The sequence below is a fragment of the Dendrobates tinctorius genome, unplaced genomic scaffold, assembly GCF_039654945.1.
Source record: "Dendrobates tinctorius isolate UK_male_01 unplaced genomic scaffold, ASM3965494v1 ptg000056l, whole genome shotgun sequence".
Lineage (NCBI taxonomy): Eukaryota > Metazoa > Chordata > Amphibia > Anura > Dendrobatidae > Dendrobates > Dendrobates tinctorius.
Window position 1 is genome coordinate 12,407,676 of NW_027361724.1, and position 16,752 is coordinate 12,424,427.

The 16,752-nt window shown below is 42.5% G+C and overlaps 1 protein-coding gene across 2 annotated transcripts in view; it reads right to left on the reverse strand.

The window, feature by feature from the left end:
- The window catches only part of PDE1A (phosphodiesterase 1A), a 317,847-nt gene that overhangs the window by 17,308 nt on the left and 283,787 nt on the right, over positions 1 to 16,752 (reverse strand). For both annotated transcript variants that reach the window (XM_073577497.1, XM_073577498.1), the window contains exons 7-12: positions 10,879 to 10,979; positions 9,648 to 9,773; positions 7,053 to 7,154; positions 5,819 to 5,939; positions 2,931 to 3,012; positions 2,027 to 2,147 (exon numbers count right to left, since the gene is read on the reverse strand). In XM_073577497.1, coding sequence (XP_073433598.1) covers positions 2,027 to 2,147; positions 2,931 to 3,012; positions 5,819 to 5,939; positions 7,053 to 7,154; positions 9,648 to 9,773; positions 10,879 to 10,979 — 653 coding nt within the window. The remainder of the gene's footprint in view (positions 1 to 2,026; positions 2,148 to 2,930; positions 3,013 to 5,818; positions 5,940 to 7,052; positions 7,155 to 9,647; positions 9,774 to 10,878; positions 10,980 to 16,752) is intronic.

Below are 16,752 nucleotides of genomic sequence, written 5' to 3' on the forward strand. Positions count from 1 at the left end.
GAGGATCTCATCTCGATACCTAATGGCTGTCAGGCTACCTCTGGCGAGTACATGGAGGGCTGTGTGGCCCTCCAAAGAAATGCCACCCCACACCATTACTGACCCACTGCCAAACTGGTCATGCTGAAGGATGTTGCAGGCAGCAGACCGCTCTCCACGGCATCTCCAAACTCTTTCACGTCTGTCACATGTGCTCAGTGCGAACCTGCTTTCATCTGTGAAGAGCACACGGTGCCAGTGGCGAATTTGCCAATCCTGGTGTTTTGTGGCAAATGCCAAGCATCCTGCACGGTGTTGGGCTGTGAGCACAACCCCATCTGTGGACATCGGGCACTCAGACCATCCTCATGGAGTTGGTTTCTAACCGTTTGTGCAGACACATGCACATTTGTGGCCTACTGGAGGTCATTTTGCAGGGCTCTGGCAGTGCTCCTCCTGTTCCTCCTTGCTGCTGGGTTGTTGCCCTCCATCGGCCCCCTCCATGTCTCCTGGTGTACTGGCCTGTCTCCTGGTAGCGCTTCCAGCCTCTGGACACTACGCTGACAGGCACAGCAAACCTTCTTGCCTCAGCTCACATTGATGTGCCATCCTGGATGAGCTGCACTACCTGAGCCACTTGTGTGGGTTGTAGAGTCCGTCTCATTCTACCATGAGTATGAAAGCACAACCAACATTCAAAAGTGACCAAAACATCAGCCAGAAAGCATTGGTTCTGAGATGTGGTCTGTGGTCCCCACCTGCAGAACCACTCCTTTATTGAGGGTGTCTTGATAATTGCCAATAATTTCCATCTGTTGTCTATTCCATTTGCACAACAGCATGTGAAATTGATTGTCAATCAGTGTTGCTTCCTAAGTGGACAGTTTGATTTCATAGAAGTTTGATTTGCTTGGAGTTATATTCTGCTGTGTAAGTGTTCCCTTTATTTTTTTGAGCAGTGTATATGGTAACTGGACTCCTCTGGTTTTCATTCCACGCACACTAACACCTTGATGTTACATTGATTTGGTTGTAGAACCAGTGGGACTGCAATTTCTTATCATTTTTCAACAAGACAACACCAGACCACAGGTTGCTCATGCTATAGTGTGGCCTAAACTTGTTACCACAAACTACAGTGCCTCTGGTCTCCCATTGAGAACATCTGGGACATCATTGGTCAGCTATTACAAAGGAACTGCCAGCAGTGAATCTTGATGATTAACTTAAGTGCATTCAACATTCCTCATATAACCATTAATAACCTGATTGATATCAACCAAGGCGTTTAAAGTTTGTATATCTGTGAGTAACATGTCATGAACTCTGGGGAACATATCCTTTTTCTTTTGTCCTTTGTTGTGCATACTTTCCACTGTAACTGGGTCATCTATAGGAAACCTAGGTACAATGAAACCTGCCAGCGAGTGAGAAGTAAGTGGTGGAGCAGATCTGGGTCTACTAGAACCCAGCAGCTTTGCCATTCCAGGCAGACACCCAGTGATTAAGTACACCACATTTCTAGAAGAATATGTGAATGTTTCAGGGACATGTGCTTCTTTCAATGGGGTGTACTTAATTTTATACACTAAATATCATACAGGGGTCTTTGTGCTGGAGAAACAGGACATAATCTGAAAATGAGGATGAGATCTCATTGCCACACAGTTATATACCAGACCCATCTACAGTTGTGTGAAAGTGTTTGCTCCCTTCCTGATTTCCTATTCTTTTCCACATTTGTCACGCTTACATTTTTCAGATCACAAAAAAAAATTAAATATTAGAAAAAGATAACACAAGTAATCATAAAATGCAGTTTTTAAATGAAGGTCTTTATTACTAAGGGAAAAAGAAATCCAAACCTACAGGGCCAAAACTTTTTTTTTTCTTTTGAATAATTTTTAAAACACATGCACTACATCCATCTACCACTTGGTGGCAGTATTGTAAAGGAAATTAATTGGAAGCCAAAACAAATGCTGTAACCTGACATCTTTTCTGCAGAAACAAATCTTAGCAATGTCATAAAAGTAAAATGACAAACCTGGATTTATGGTAGACGGAATGATCAGCTTTTGTAGCTTCCTCTATAAGAGGCATAACAATCTTCTCAGTTGAATCAGTAAGAAGCGTGAATGTTGGCTCCACTATGAAGTCTATAAAACCTAAAAGTTATAATACAATAAATGACAAGATTAGAATCATCCATACATGACAAAGAGAACTAGAAATAAATTGTGTTCCTAAAAGTGGTCTGAATGCGATTGTGTGTGCATCCGCCATGGTGAGTGCAGTTTATTCTGCAGAAAAAGATTTTTAGCACCATAAAATAATAGCAATAATCATGGTGCTGCACACTCACCCGTCAGTGTGTGCACAAAAAACAGATCAAATAGGTATATGCAATGCATTTTTTGTGGATCCATTTCCAGTTATTCACATTGGAAACTTTATTTGTCCTTTTATTATTTATTAAGTTGTAAATGTAAAAACCAGATGTACAAAACAGACGTAAGGATTGCATACGTCCGAATGAAAAATCGTGGGTTTTTTCCTATATGGAAAGCTGACGATTTTGCATACACTCATCTTAACCCGGCCACACTCACAGAATATCTATTAAAATAGGATATCTAATTATAAAAGTTCTCCCAGGCTAACTATATAAACACTTTAGTTACCTTCAATACTTGCTTTGTAATAAGTACATTAACAAAAAAAAAACACAAGAAAACAAGGCAAATACAAATGTATTAGCCCTGAAGTTAATCATTTATTTTGTAGATTTTTTTAATAAATTCTTTGGCATCTTGGTGTTGGGTTGCAGCTGGAGTCCCCTGTCGCTCTCGTCCTCAGGAGGTGTACAGCAGAGAGCACACTGCACCGTGCCTGGGGACCTACTACTTTAGATTGTGATAATAAAGAAGTAGAGGAAAGTAGCCCATTACCTATTTGTGACTGTGCCACCAGGGTTGACTTTCGGTCGCAGAGTGGTGAGAAAGGAAGCCCTAATTCAGACTCTTTGTCCCCCTGTAATTATACATTGTTACTGTTAATATTAAAAGAAACCATCACAATCCTAAACATTCTGCACTGCCGCATTGAGCTGGGCGCCCCCGTTTAACTAATTGCTGCAATCTCCCTAAAAGAAAAAATGTAGAATCTTTGCTAGTGATGAGCGTACGTGTGTATTGGAGCATGCTTGGGTGGTATCCGAATATCTTCGGACTGCTCTTATATTATGTTCGAGTCCCTGCGGCTGCATGATTTAAGGCTGTTAGACAGCCTGAACAGATGCATGGAATGCCTGCTTGTTAAGAAATCCCTACATGTGTCCAGGCTGTCTAACAGCCACAAATCATGCAGCTGCGGGGACTCGAACATAATATACGAGCAGTCCGAAGATACTCGGATACCACCCAAGCATGCTCGAATTATGCACGTTCGCTCATCACTACAAAATACTAAAAATATCCTACCATTTAGTGTATACAGCTCCAATGCAGATCTATGTGTGTCTATAGCTATACTCTGCAGGTCTACCCTGATCCTGTACTATGTAATTTCCTCTGCACAGCCCTTATCCACAGACATATTTCACACAATTCAAGCTTGATAAGTTGTAGACATTGACAATAAATGAAGTAAGCTTGACTTATCCTGCAGTGATGACCTCAGCCGTTTGTAACGTACATGCTGGCATTACCGCTGAGGCCAGTGATTAGCAGCAGTGGTCACATGTGCATGTATGGCATGTTATCCTTACAGAACAGTTAAAGACCCTCAAGACTACCAGAGTGGTGATACTGGAGGAGTGAGGGATTTACCAGGTGAGCAATAGTTATTAACAGCTAAAACCTGGCCAACCCCTTTAAAATCAATGCCTGGATACACAATTGCAGGCAAGCGCTTTAGATAAAATATAGTTTAAAGATCTGGTCGAAGACCGTAGCCGGAGACAAGACTAGTCCGCTGCCACCCAGCTGCCTTCTCCCAAAGATGCTCAAGATGACTGATAGGTCTCTTGCTTTGGGAGAAACTTATCAGATACCTGGAGTGACCCTGGGAGTGGCACCAGAGTGGTCTTGTCTCCGATTATGATCTGGATTTTCAAGCTATATTTCCTCTGAAATGCTAGAGTATTTTTGAGATTCATTGATCCATGGTTTGGGCAGCATGAATCACTTGGCAGGTTCCGTTTAATTCTAAGAGCATGTCTGGGGTCTGATACATTTAGGCTTAATGGTCTGAGGTCTGGTTAATTTTAGGGGTGTAGTCTGGGATGTAGTTATTTCAGAAGTCAGGCAGGCCTAGGATCAGAAACAACTTTGGGAGTCTGTTCCCAGGTCTGAATTAATTCGAATAATTTTAAAAATGTGGGCGCATAAATTAATTTTAGGGTCTTGTCTGAGGTCCAAATATATTTTAAGGGTGTACGTTGGAGTTGGCAGGAGTTAAGGGGTCTGATCTGTCATCAGGGGGGTTGGGATTGTGTTTGAAATAATTTTGAGACCTGGTCTGCTTTTCTTGCTAAAAAATAATGGACCTTCCTCCGACCGCTGACTCCTGCCAGGACACCAATGTGTGATTGGGGAGGTCAGACCCTCCAGGCGCTCCTCAGATCAATATTCATTTAACTAACAAACACGAATATTCACAAGGAAATAAAATCGATGTGAATGCTTTTCTGCCCAATAATGACAAAAGTTTTCTGGGAGTGATACCTTTATTGGCTAACCAGAAAATAATATACGTTTGCAGATTTCAGAGCACAGAGGCTCCTTTATCAGGCAAAGGTTACAAATGAATTCATAAGAAAAAGTCGCAACATTTAAGGGATACTACAGTAGGACATTTGTTCATGAGGTGGGAGAGGTGATGCCTCCTAAAGATAAGCCAAGGAAATCACATTAGGCAGTGGGAATGTTCTTCTTAATTATTTGGAATTCGTCTAGTGGAGGTGTGAATTGTGCCTTTTTTCTTATTAATTTATTTGTAATCCTGCCTGAAGAAGGAGCCTTTGTGCTCAGAAAGCTGCAAACATATATTATTTTCTGGTTGCCCAATAAAGGTATCACTCCGAGAATACTTTTGTCATCACTGAGCAGAAAAGTTTTCACATCGATTTTTCTGGCTAACACAGTACCACAATATCATTTCTTATTGTACATTATAGGAAACAATATAAAATCCTGTCCTGATTTAGGTAGAATTCAATCACCCCAAGCTTTTGGGGGTTCCAACTTCTAGGACCTTCATGATCAACAAAATGGAGCTGCAAAGTGATAGAGTGATGCCATGCGAGCTACCGATGGGATGGGGCCTCCGGCTCCTTAGAATATGGTCACATACAGCAGATTTGTAGCAAAAATTTCAGCAACTCTTTTATTTACTCAGCGGGATTCATAGTTCTGCAATTATAGTTTCTGCAAAAAAATCTGCAATTTACATTTTTGTCAAAACTTCCACCATTTCCATCCATCCTACATAACTGCACATTCTGACCGAAACTACAACTTTGGAAAATTTCACAGCTGAACTGTTGCACATTGTCACTTGTAATGGAACTGAAGAACAGATGTGGGCCATTATCTTCTGCTTAAATCATAGCAGGATATAGGGGAGTTCACTTAACCTTCTCTACATCATGCGGCAGTATATATAACTTTCAAAACTATTTTAATTACTTTATCAGTTATAGGACACTCTAAAAAGTTTCTAAAAAATAAATACGGTAAATAAAACTCAACTAGATGACGTAGCTGTATTATAAAAGTGAATATTAAAATGTCAGGCTGGATGTTATAAGATCATGAATGGAATATTGAACTAGCACCTGTCTAAAAAACTCCTCCATCAGTAAGTCCGTCCAGCGCTGATGCATATCCCATGGTTTGGCAGGATGGCTGATATCAGCAGCATGGAGAATCAAGGACATGGCTTTCGATTTGTCTATTCTGTGAAATAAAGAAAACAATTCAATTGTGTCCTGAAATGAAGCTGCGGCAATGAAAGGAAGAAGCATTCAGTATTTCTCATCAAGGTCGCTCTGATTTACGTATTAATAGCTGTAGAGAAGAACTCATTATAAACCCTAATACATATTGGATGTTCACATTTATATGGGCGGATATAATACTATTAGATAGGATTTATAATACTGGAGATTACACCCAGAGAGCCTAGGCTCCAGAAGACTAAGATATGTGCACTTCATGTAACACTGTATGATGCCTAATAATTGGAGGCATGCAAAGGAACAGTACAGTATGGCCGCCAGAATACTAATTTATGCATCACATATCATTTATTCATGGGCATGAAGCTTTGACTGGGTTTTCCCAATTACAGCAATTTACCACCTTCCCATAGGAGTCCAACTGCTGGGACTCACAATGTTAGCTAGAATAGGGTTCCTATGTCCCCCGTTTATATGGGGTGGAGGTTGCATCTATGCTCTTCCCCTCTTTTCAAAACTTATCAGGCTGACAGATATACTCAGGCGCCATGGAAAAAGGGGCATAGGACCCTAATTTTGGCCAATATTGAGGATCTCGACAGATAGATCCCACTCCTTTTTAGCACTAACCTCTAGTGTTGATCGAATATGCTGGGAAAAGGTGGTAGCCGAGCATGCTTGTGTGCTAACGAAGTGTCTTCAGCGTGCTCCAAAAATATGTCTCAGTCCCCGTGGCTGCATGGCTCGGGGCTGTTCAACAGCTGCAACACATGCAGGGATTGTCTGTTAGGCTATCCCTGCATGTGTTGCTGCTGTCGGGACTCGAGCATATTTTTCGATCATACCAAGTCAATCAGTTAGCGCATGAGCCTGCCCAGATAATACCTTATCCAAGCACATTTGCTCATCAATAGTGATTAGTGCTTTAAAGGTGTGGGATCTGACTGTTGAGACCCTCAATACTGGCCAAAATTGGGGTCCTATGCCCCCTTTTCCATAGCGCTTAACTATATCTGTTAGTCTGATAACACCTACAACAAACGTTTTTCTTGTAGGAAGGAGGATACAAATTTATCCACATTAAACAGGATGACATCACATCATTCTTTACCCTTCTGGCTGCTGTAAAGTATTTCTCATGGTCTTTATCTGTTGGAAGTGACCCGACATATCTGTAGACAGAACCATCTCAATCACCAGCGTCCTCAAGTCTCTGCAAACAAAGCGTGAAGTCATAACCTGTTGGGTGAGATGCTATCGTGGCTGACAAGTCTTTATAAAATATTCATACTTATCTGATTACATAAGAATCTACAGGAATTATCTGACTGTCTGAAAAAAGAAATGAAAAAGAGGAACCACAAATGCACCCCCTTACGCCCCTATAGTCAGCTGCTCGGTGATCCTTCTCTCTACCACTTCTCCGGGAGAGGAGGAATAAGTAGGTTATAGAAAAAGAGACCCCTTTTAAAAGGCAGGCAAAAACAGTATGTAATTTATTTTACTTTGTTTTAATTTTAGGATATCTGTATATTGAACCTGTAGGAAAATGTCAGTGATGCTAATATCTATAACGATCCTGACATATAAGGGGTTGGACAGAGGAAGAGAACTCCCTCTGTCAGGCCATCAAAGCACACGTGATGCAATGGCAGAGTACCAATGCCATGACATGGAAGCCAGTGGACTAGTGAAGGCGCCCAGGTCTGCAATTTTAGTGCTCCCATTGCACTTCTGCAAAATCTCATAGGATCAGGGCCAGACTGGCCATCTGGCAATTCTGGCAAATGCCAGAAGGGCCTGTCTGGTCATGGGCTGCCTTGTCTGCTACATTGTTAACAGAATTGGTGTTCTCAAGACACCCATTCTGCTAAGAGTAGGCTACGGGTATCATCTCTAAATATAATTGCCTTAAATTGTCTGTCATCCACTTCCGTCTGGATGTCCCCGAATCCTACAATCCACTGCACTGCACCGGTACGCCGACCGCCATTTTGGTACACCCAAGTGATGCCGCTCGGATCCAGGACTCAGCTGCGATCCCGATGGTGCTCGGATCCAGGGCACAGCTGCGATCCTGAACGCTGCAGTGATCCCGACCGCTGCTGGGATCCCAGCTGCCGCTCGGATCCAGGCCACTGCTGTGATCCCAACCGCCCCGGGATCCCAGCTGCCGCTTGGATCCAGGATGCTGCTGTGACCCTGACCACTGCTGCGATCCCGGCCGCTGCTTGGATCCCAGCCGCCGCTTGGATCTCGGCCGCCGCTGCGATCATGAGGCTGTGAAAGAGGTGTAACGAGGGGGTATAACGAGAGGGGTGTGATAAAGGGCGTATAATGAGAGGGTGTAATGAGGGGGGAGTAATGAGAGGGATGCCGCCGCCGGACCCCCGCCAGGACCCACTGCCTGACTACACGCGCCGGATCCCGCTGCTGCCTGCCCACCCACGTCCGTGCAGTCACAGCCGGCAGGAAAGACCGCGGCTTGAGGCCTGTGCTGGAGATTGGGTGTTTCCACCCTCTGGTGGCGCCGCACACCATCTCCAGCACAGACCGCAAAACACGGTCTTTCCTGCCGGTTGTGACTGCACGGAAGTGGGTGGGCCGCCACCCCCAGTGCCACAAAGCTGCCCCTATCATGATGTTACTGCCCTCCCGATGCGATAGTTAGATATATTGGTCTTGTAAGACATCTACCTTTCCCCCATCCAGGGTAATATTCGTAATATATCCCATCTGGTTCACGAGGGGACAACATGGGCCAGTGTGATTTCAAATGCCAGGGCTGAATTCCAGCCCCAGTCCATACCTGCATGGGATCCCATCTCAATGGGATCTTATAGGATATCTGTCAACATTATGCTGACATGCATAATACATTGTAATCAAGAAATAGTGCAGTGTATTATAAAACTGATCAACCAATCATATGGTTGGGATTACAGAAAATGTAAAAAAGTTTATGAAAACCTTAAAGCACCACTTAAAGCACCACTGACAGTTTTTTTTTTAATTTCATGGCATAAGTGGTATCATTATGTAAGTTCCCTGCCAGTCACTCTCTTCTTCTGTTCCCGGCCCTGCTGTGATCTTCTGTTGCTTGCGAGATGCCCCATCGCCCCAGTGTTTTTCTGGGCGAGCCGCAGGTCACTTTTCAATGTAAATCAAAGCCAAAATGCAGTCAGAATGAGGCCTTATAGACTTGCATTGAGTGCTTATGACTGTTAGCTCCGACCTTTGGTTCAGAAGATGCGGTCACAGGATAGCAGAGTGGCGCCGGTGTATATTATTCAGGGCTGGTAACTTACATTACTGATAGCACTCCAGCTGTAAATTGAAAAAATGCTAGCGTGGTACTGTAAAAAAGGTTAAAAAAATGTGAAAAATGAATACATTTAAGCAAATGCAATATTCAACATTAATGTTAGTACTTAATGAATAAAAAATAATATGCACATATTTGCAGTTGCCTTAACTGTAACATTCTTGGCTATGAATTAGTGAATCGTTAGTAATTAGTGAATGCTGTAAAAAAAAAAAATTGAAACCTATCATATATTTAAAGTACCTTTTCCTTTTTTGGTATGTTAGGGAGAATTGTTCTAAATGAATGATATTGTTTTATACAGATTTAACTTTAATCAATTTATTACTGAAATAAAAAAAGGTTCTACAGGAAAGCTGTTCAGTTTATGTGGAATTTTACCTCCAGTCATCTTTGGACAAATTTGCCAAAACATTCATGTCATCCTCTTGCATAATACGATAGGCAGCACTTACATGATGATTTTCTAGGACGGAACGGTCATTGTACAGTATTGCAGCATCAGACCTAACGGAAAAATAAAAACACATTTTTTTAAACCAAAAAAAAAAATAAATAAAAATTGATTTTGGCGTTTCAGAAATTTTTGAAATGATCAGGATATTTGACTGATCATATTCAAAAACAGATCAGTTGATAAATCCGTGCGTTTCCTTAAAACCTCACTCAACTGTCTGTGAATCACATAATTGTGTGTGGGTTTTTCGCAGACAGATCACATAGATATATTATATTCCGAGTGTATATATATATTATATATATGCACTCAGGATCCTCTACCTTGCATCTACATGGGTCCCTTTCCATCTTAATAAATCCCTGCTGTCCAGTGGGTTAATTAATATATTCTACAATGCGTTCATCCCGGACTATCCCTAACGCCACTGACTCTGTCAGCCTCAGGGATTTCCTGTTCACTCCAGCAGTGCACTCGGGATCCTCCACCTTGCATCTACATGGGTCCCTTTCCATCTTAATATATCCCTGCTGTCCAGTGGGTTAATTAATATATTCTACAATGCGTTCATCCTGGACTATCCCTAAGGCCACTGACTCTGTCAGCCTCAGGGATTTCCTGTTCACTCCAGCAGTGCACTCGGGATCCTCCACCTTGCATCTACATGGGTCCCTTTCCATCTTAATATATCCCTGCTGTCCAGTGGGTTAATTAATATATTCTACAATGCGTTCATCCTGGACTATCCCTAATGCCACTGACTCTGTCAGCCTCAGGGATTTCCTGTTCACTCCAGCAGTGCACTCGGGATCCTCCACCTTGCATCTACATGGGTCCCTTTCCATCTTAATATATCCCTGCTGTCCAGTGGGTTAATTAATATATCCTACAATTAGATCACATAGATAGTCTACGGTAATATTTACATGTCCGTATTGTTTTGCAGACTCTGTGTCAACAAAAAAAATCACAGCAATATATATGATTCAAGCCAAGCTATTGGATATGTTGGTCCACTGGCACTTATCAAACTAGGTAGATGCATTGAGAAAAAAAATAGAACACCATACGGCATAGAAATAATGTTACCTCACCATAAATGGCTCAATTATTATTAATTGCCTGGATATATGCAAGATAAAAAATGAATCTTACCTTGTTTGTATGTGGAAGTTGTTTGTGGTCCCTGTGTGCTCATAGTCATGGATAGCAGCAGCTAAGATCATTGCCAAAATTTCCAGTTCTGTGAGCCAGTGCTGAAAAAGTCAGACATTATACATAGTCAATGTACAATAGGCGTAATGAGACCTCAGGTGGGTACTCTATTCTGTTTTATGGGAGGAAGTCAAAATTTAACCTAGCAACCTGTACTAATCACAAATCGACCTGCTCCAGTGGGGATGTGACCCAAATCCAACTTCTGTTCCACGCAACATAGAAAACAATTTTCACGCTGATGGCAAATGAAAGTCTCAGCCTGGAGAGACCTAACAATCATCAAAGTAACCTCATGGCCTTGAATCCTCATGGCCAATATCAGCTTTTTCCGGTCATCCTTGGCAGGACTTACAATGTAGCCAAGACAAAAAGAATCCTTTTGGGCAGAGTTTGCTATGAGAGTTTGTAGCATATCCCCAATCCATCTTGCATAAATGAGTATCATATTCTTATAGAACTAGTTTGATCACCAAAAGAAAAAAGCTATTTTTAGCAATGCAAGATTCTTCCTTTTTCCATTTTTTCTCTAAAACCTATTTAAGATCCACAAATCCACTCACACCACATTCCACCCCCTTTAATTCACTCACAAATATAGTTGGGCAGGATCATTACCCTCCCTCTTTACTTGAAGGATTCCACTAAACTGATGGCTAAAATTAATTTTAGCTGGGAATCAAAAGTACTACAAAGACTCCAACCGCTCTGAAAAGACATAGATACAGTCCTAGGAGACCTCAGAGTGATACACAACTCATTTCAGGCTCTCTAATGCAAACACAGATTTAATAATGTCAGTGTGGTATGTGTGGCGCCTCTGAGGGTTCCGTCATCACAGAGGTACTGCACCTCCTCCTGAGGTGTAGTATCCCACTCCCCAGGTAAGATGGTAACACCTGACCAGACTCCAGCACCTACATCCAGCACAGACACCTTAGAATAGCAGAGCACCCTTTATGGCAGCTGCTTTGGTTCATAAAGGGTGCTGGGTGGTGGGTGGAGCTTAGAAACACTAGAGGGGAAAGCTGACAGGAAGTTCAGGGAGTTCCCCTTCGGGGGAAGGAGGGAAAGGATGTAGTTGCAGCAGCCTCCTGTGAGCTGGAGCTGTTGGCAAGGAAAGAGAAGAAAGAAGGATCAGTTGTTCAGACGGAAGATAGATAAGAACGGAACGTGAGGAGGTGAGAGACTGGGGACTTGGACTAGTGCAGAGCCCTTTCCTAAGTTTAATGCGCCAAGGCTGGGCGCCGGTATCTGAGACTGTGTGTGATACTAATGATCCTACAGCAGAAACTGGAGGAATAGAAGTTGTGACCACTTTATTCCCACCTAAGACTCGAAGATGCAGCAGCAACGTGTGTGAGCCGGGACATGATTGTATGGAGTCCCAGAAGCAGGCTACAGCTGCCTGTCATAAGAGTGGAGTTATAAGTAACATCAAGAAGGAGGAACTTGAGTGTAATTCAGAACTGCAAGTACTTCAGATTAGCGCTAGAAAGGACATGTTCAGAACAGGCACACGAGAGGGAGTGCTGGAAGGGTTAATTCCATTTGCCTGGGAGTTGTCTGAGCCCCTGACCTGGAGGCTGTGGTACTGAAGCGAGCACCTGTCTGTGCCAGAAACGTGAGTAAAAGCATTGGAGCTGCACTCAGCTGTGTCATTGCCTTCTTCCTGCGCCAAACTACTCAGCACTGCTATAGCTCTGTGCCTAACACTACACCATCTACCTCAACATCACCTACTACTGCCCTGGGACTACAGCTCTACCTGTGGAGAGCTATTCCATCTTTGCTGCCTTATACCATCTGTCCCAGAGGATCTGCACCACTGCATCTGCTTAACACCTTCATTGCCGAGTACCACAGGTGATGTCACGAATTATCTACCCATAAACTTTATTCAGCTTCATTCCACCTATTTTGCATGGACATCCAGGGCCAGGGACCGGGTCGCCGACACCGTGACAAATCCATTTAAGACACCGGCCCGTTACTGAGTAATCCCCACACCTGTCCTGGGGGTGATCCATATGGCCTTGGTAATGTCAGCTGCTGTGCTGTCACACACTATTTGTCATTTTCATTCAATGTCTTATGGCTTTCTCTCTCAATCTCCGATTTCTGATGTCTTCTCACTATCCAGATTCCCCACAAAACGGCTGCTGCATTCCCAGCTTCTAATTTTATAGAGGCTACGATAGTCCCTCCTGATTGGCTCTGTTATACAATGTGATATTTACAAGACATTACGAGGAAGCCTGGCAGGCCGCATCCAAGGTCATGTGAGGTTTCTCTGGCTGATCCAATTTCATGCAATGCATAAAACAGCAGTGACCATTTTAAACGATTAACATGAATAGAAATCAAAAATTGTTAGAATTTATAATAATTCAACATGAATTCAAGTTACAGCACATTTTTTGCTCATCCCCATTAATACACCTTTTGAAGCATTCTTCCTTACAGCAGGCATGACTGCACTTTATTCTAATGTTCCCCAAAACTTGCGCAGAGATGCTGTCCGCTATTTGCATGCACAGAATAAATTTATGGTTTCAGCTCATGGTGAGTTTTTAATGGACTGTATTTAATTTTTAATCCCCCATGATTCCTGCACCAGTGCAATATTGACCTTAGCTTGGCTTTGTTTATTGTGCTGCCTCTGAAGAGGCTATATGCATATTTAATTTCCCAGAGGGGCATTGCACCGCTTATAAGTCTCCTTACAATGGCATATCAGGCATGTCACTTTCCACAAGGAGAGATGTTATCGCGTAGACCATCAGCACACACACACGGGAAGGGGGGAGTGCTGATCAATAACTCTACTGCTGAACTTTGTTCAGACTGAGACAGGTGTGGGATCTGGCATCAGAAATGATTTGCACCTCACTGGCCAGAGCTACTGACCAAACAGCTAAAAGGAGCGCCCTGGTCAGGTGTCCTCCTGTGCAACAGACAGTTTTCTGCCAAGTCCTCATCCCTTCCTTCCCTGCTGCTTCCCGGTATTAATTTATCTTGCTGTAGCACTTACGTCAAAGATAAATTTAATAATTTATTTCTCTGTAAGGTGCCGCCCCCTCCTTCATGCCGCCCTAAGCGCATGTCCCTCTATGTCTTGTAATAAATACAGCTCTGGATTTGGTTATAACTATTCACGTTTAAACAGAGATGTGCCTGTTATAACACATCTCTAATAGGTAAGTTGATTATCTGGCACCTTAGACCTCTTTCAGACATCCGTTATTTACATACGTGTTCTATGAATGTTTTTCATGGACAGTACAAGTTCCCATTACAGTCTATGCTCACATCTGTGCTTTTTTGCAGACCGTGTCTCTGCATAAAAAAATCATGAAATCATGGAGAAATGTCTGTATTTGATCTGAGTCATGGATCAAAATCACCCATACAAGCCTAAGGGTATAATTAAAATGCCACCATACATGTGCAATCCATGTGGTGTTTGCTTTTACCGGCACTGCCTGGGCATAGTAACTAACTGTGGTTAGTTATAGCAAATTATAATTATCCTCCATCCCATAGGCCCATGCCCATATGCCCATCATACATATCCACGATCCCATAGGCCTGTGCCATATACCCTTCATACATATCCTCCATCCCATAGTCCCATGCCCACATACCCATCATACATATCCTCCATCCCATAGTCCCATGCCCATATACCCATCATACATATCCTCCATCCCATAGTCCCGTGCCCATATACCCATCATACATATCCTCCATCCCATAGTCCAGTGCCCATATACCCATCACACATCCTCCATCCCATAGTCAACCATTATGACATCATAGTGAGCGGCGGGGCTTGCAACCTATGATGACATCAGCGTCGCCATGGCAACCATTATGACATCATAATGAGGGGTGGGGCTTGATACACACACACTTTTCCCCCATTATGTAGATAGGGGCAAAATTGTTTGGTGAATTGGAACGTGCGGGGTTAAAATTTCGCCTCACAACATAGCCTAGGACGCTCTCGGGGTCCAGACGTGTGACTGTGCCAAATTTTATGGCTGTAGCTGCGACGGTGCGGATGCCAATCCCGGACATACACACACACATACATACACTTGAGCTTTATACATTAGATATGAGAAAATCACTGAAGAAAGACTGATGGTAAAAACTGACTCACTGACCCTAATGATGAACGTTAAGCGTGAAAATGAGGCCTCACTCTATGTAAAAAGCGATTTGTCCCTTAATATCTGCTATAGCATTTCCAAGAGAACCAAATTAGAGTAAGAACAATACAAATTTCCAATACTTTAAAAAATAAAAAAAGGAAACAAAAGACAGACATATTATTATCCTGACAATGTTCGGAGACGCAGACAAGTAATGATAGTTTAGTAGTAATGTGCCTTGAAGATTTTCAGACTACATTGAATATGTATACATTCCTACATGTCATGTATCATTCACATTAATCATAATGTTTGCCTCTGAGATGCTTGCTCATAGTAGTTATTATGACTAAGATGAAGGAAAGAAAAATCATTTGGAGATACCAGATAATGCTTTTTGCTTTTGAACATACATTTTTTGTACTAATTTTCTCTGGTGAATTTGACGCATTTTGATTTTTATTTCCTGCCTTGCTACAGAAAGCTTAATAGCTATAATTTTACATAGACTAAATATGTTATGATAGGTGGAAAGTACTATCATGTAAGTGGAAGAAAGTGAAGTTGCTGCCCACATCCTCCTTGAAAACATATTGTATGTTGTGATATAATGCTGTTGTAAATGTGATTTTGTCTGTTTGGTAATTTGCATGCACTTAGTTGGGAATAAAGGTAATAGTTGGGAATAGCCCAGGATGGGGGGGGCTATGTTGGAAGACAGACAACAACTTCCTGATAGTGAGTCAGATAGAGCCCAGTGTTCAGCAAACACAGACCTAAGGTCTGACAGATGGCAGACTGACATGTTATAGTGTATTTTGTGTGAAGAGGGAATCAGAAAACACGTCCTATGGACCAAGGAAACGTGACAGAGAGATCTGACGGAGACATTTGACAGATTGGAACCCAGGCCAGGGAGGCCCCCTAAATGGTACAGAACTTAACCTAGAGGAAGCAGAAGGCACACTTAAAGGGGATTGAAGGAGAAGGAATTGTATTAGCAGGACTTCAGCAAGCAGTTGTCTACTGTGAAAGAAAACACAATCGTGTGCATTGAAACAAAAGAATGGTCATCATATTGGAACTTAAACTCTCCTATGGAGAACAGTGAGTTTTTGAGGTTCTAGTGAGGAGTCGTACTGACATATCTCAAGCAAAAGGGTCCTCATTAGTCAGTTGGGAGGTGGGAATAGCAGGGAGCGTTGTAGCATTACACTTTTTCCCATGCGGCCTTCTCAGGGCAAGCAAAGTCTTCCATAATTGTTTGTTGGATTGTCATAAGATAAAAAAGTGTGAAAAGCAAGAGAATTATTTTATTTTTATTTATTATGGTTTTCTTATATAGCACTCTCATATTCCACAGCGCTTTATATACATTATCAGCATTGTCCCCATTGGGGCTCACAATGTGAATTCCCTATCAGGATGTATTTGGAGTGTGGGAGGAAACCGGAGAACCTGGAGAATACCCACGCAAACACGGGGAGAACATACAAACTCCTTGCATATGTTGTCCTTGGTGGGATTTAAACCCAGGACCCCAGCGCTGCAGTGTTAACCACTGAGCTGCCCTGCTGCCCAATGAAATGAAGTGTTATTAAATGTAATTGAGAAGTGCCCATCCTTGCTTAAAGCAAGAGAAACCTTTGAGGAG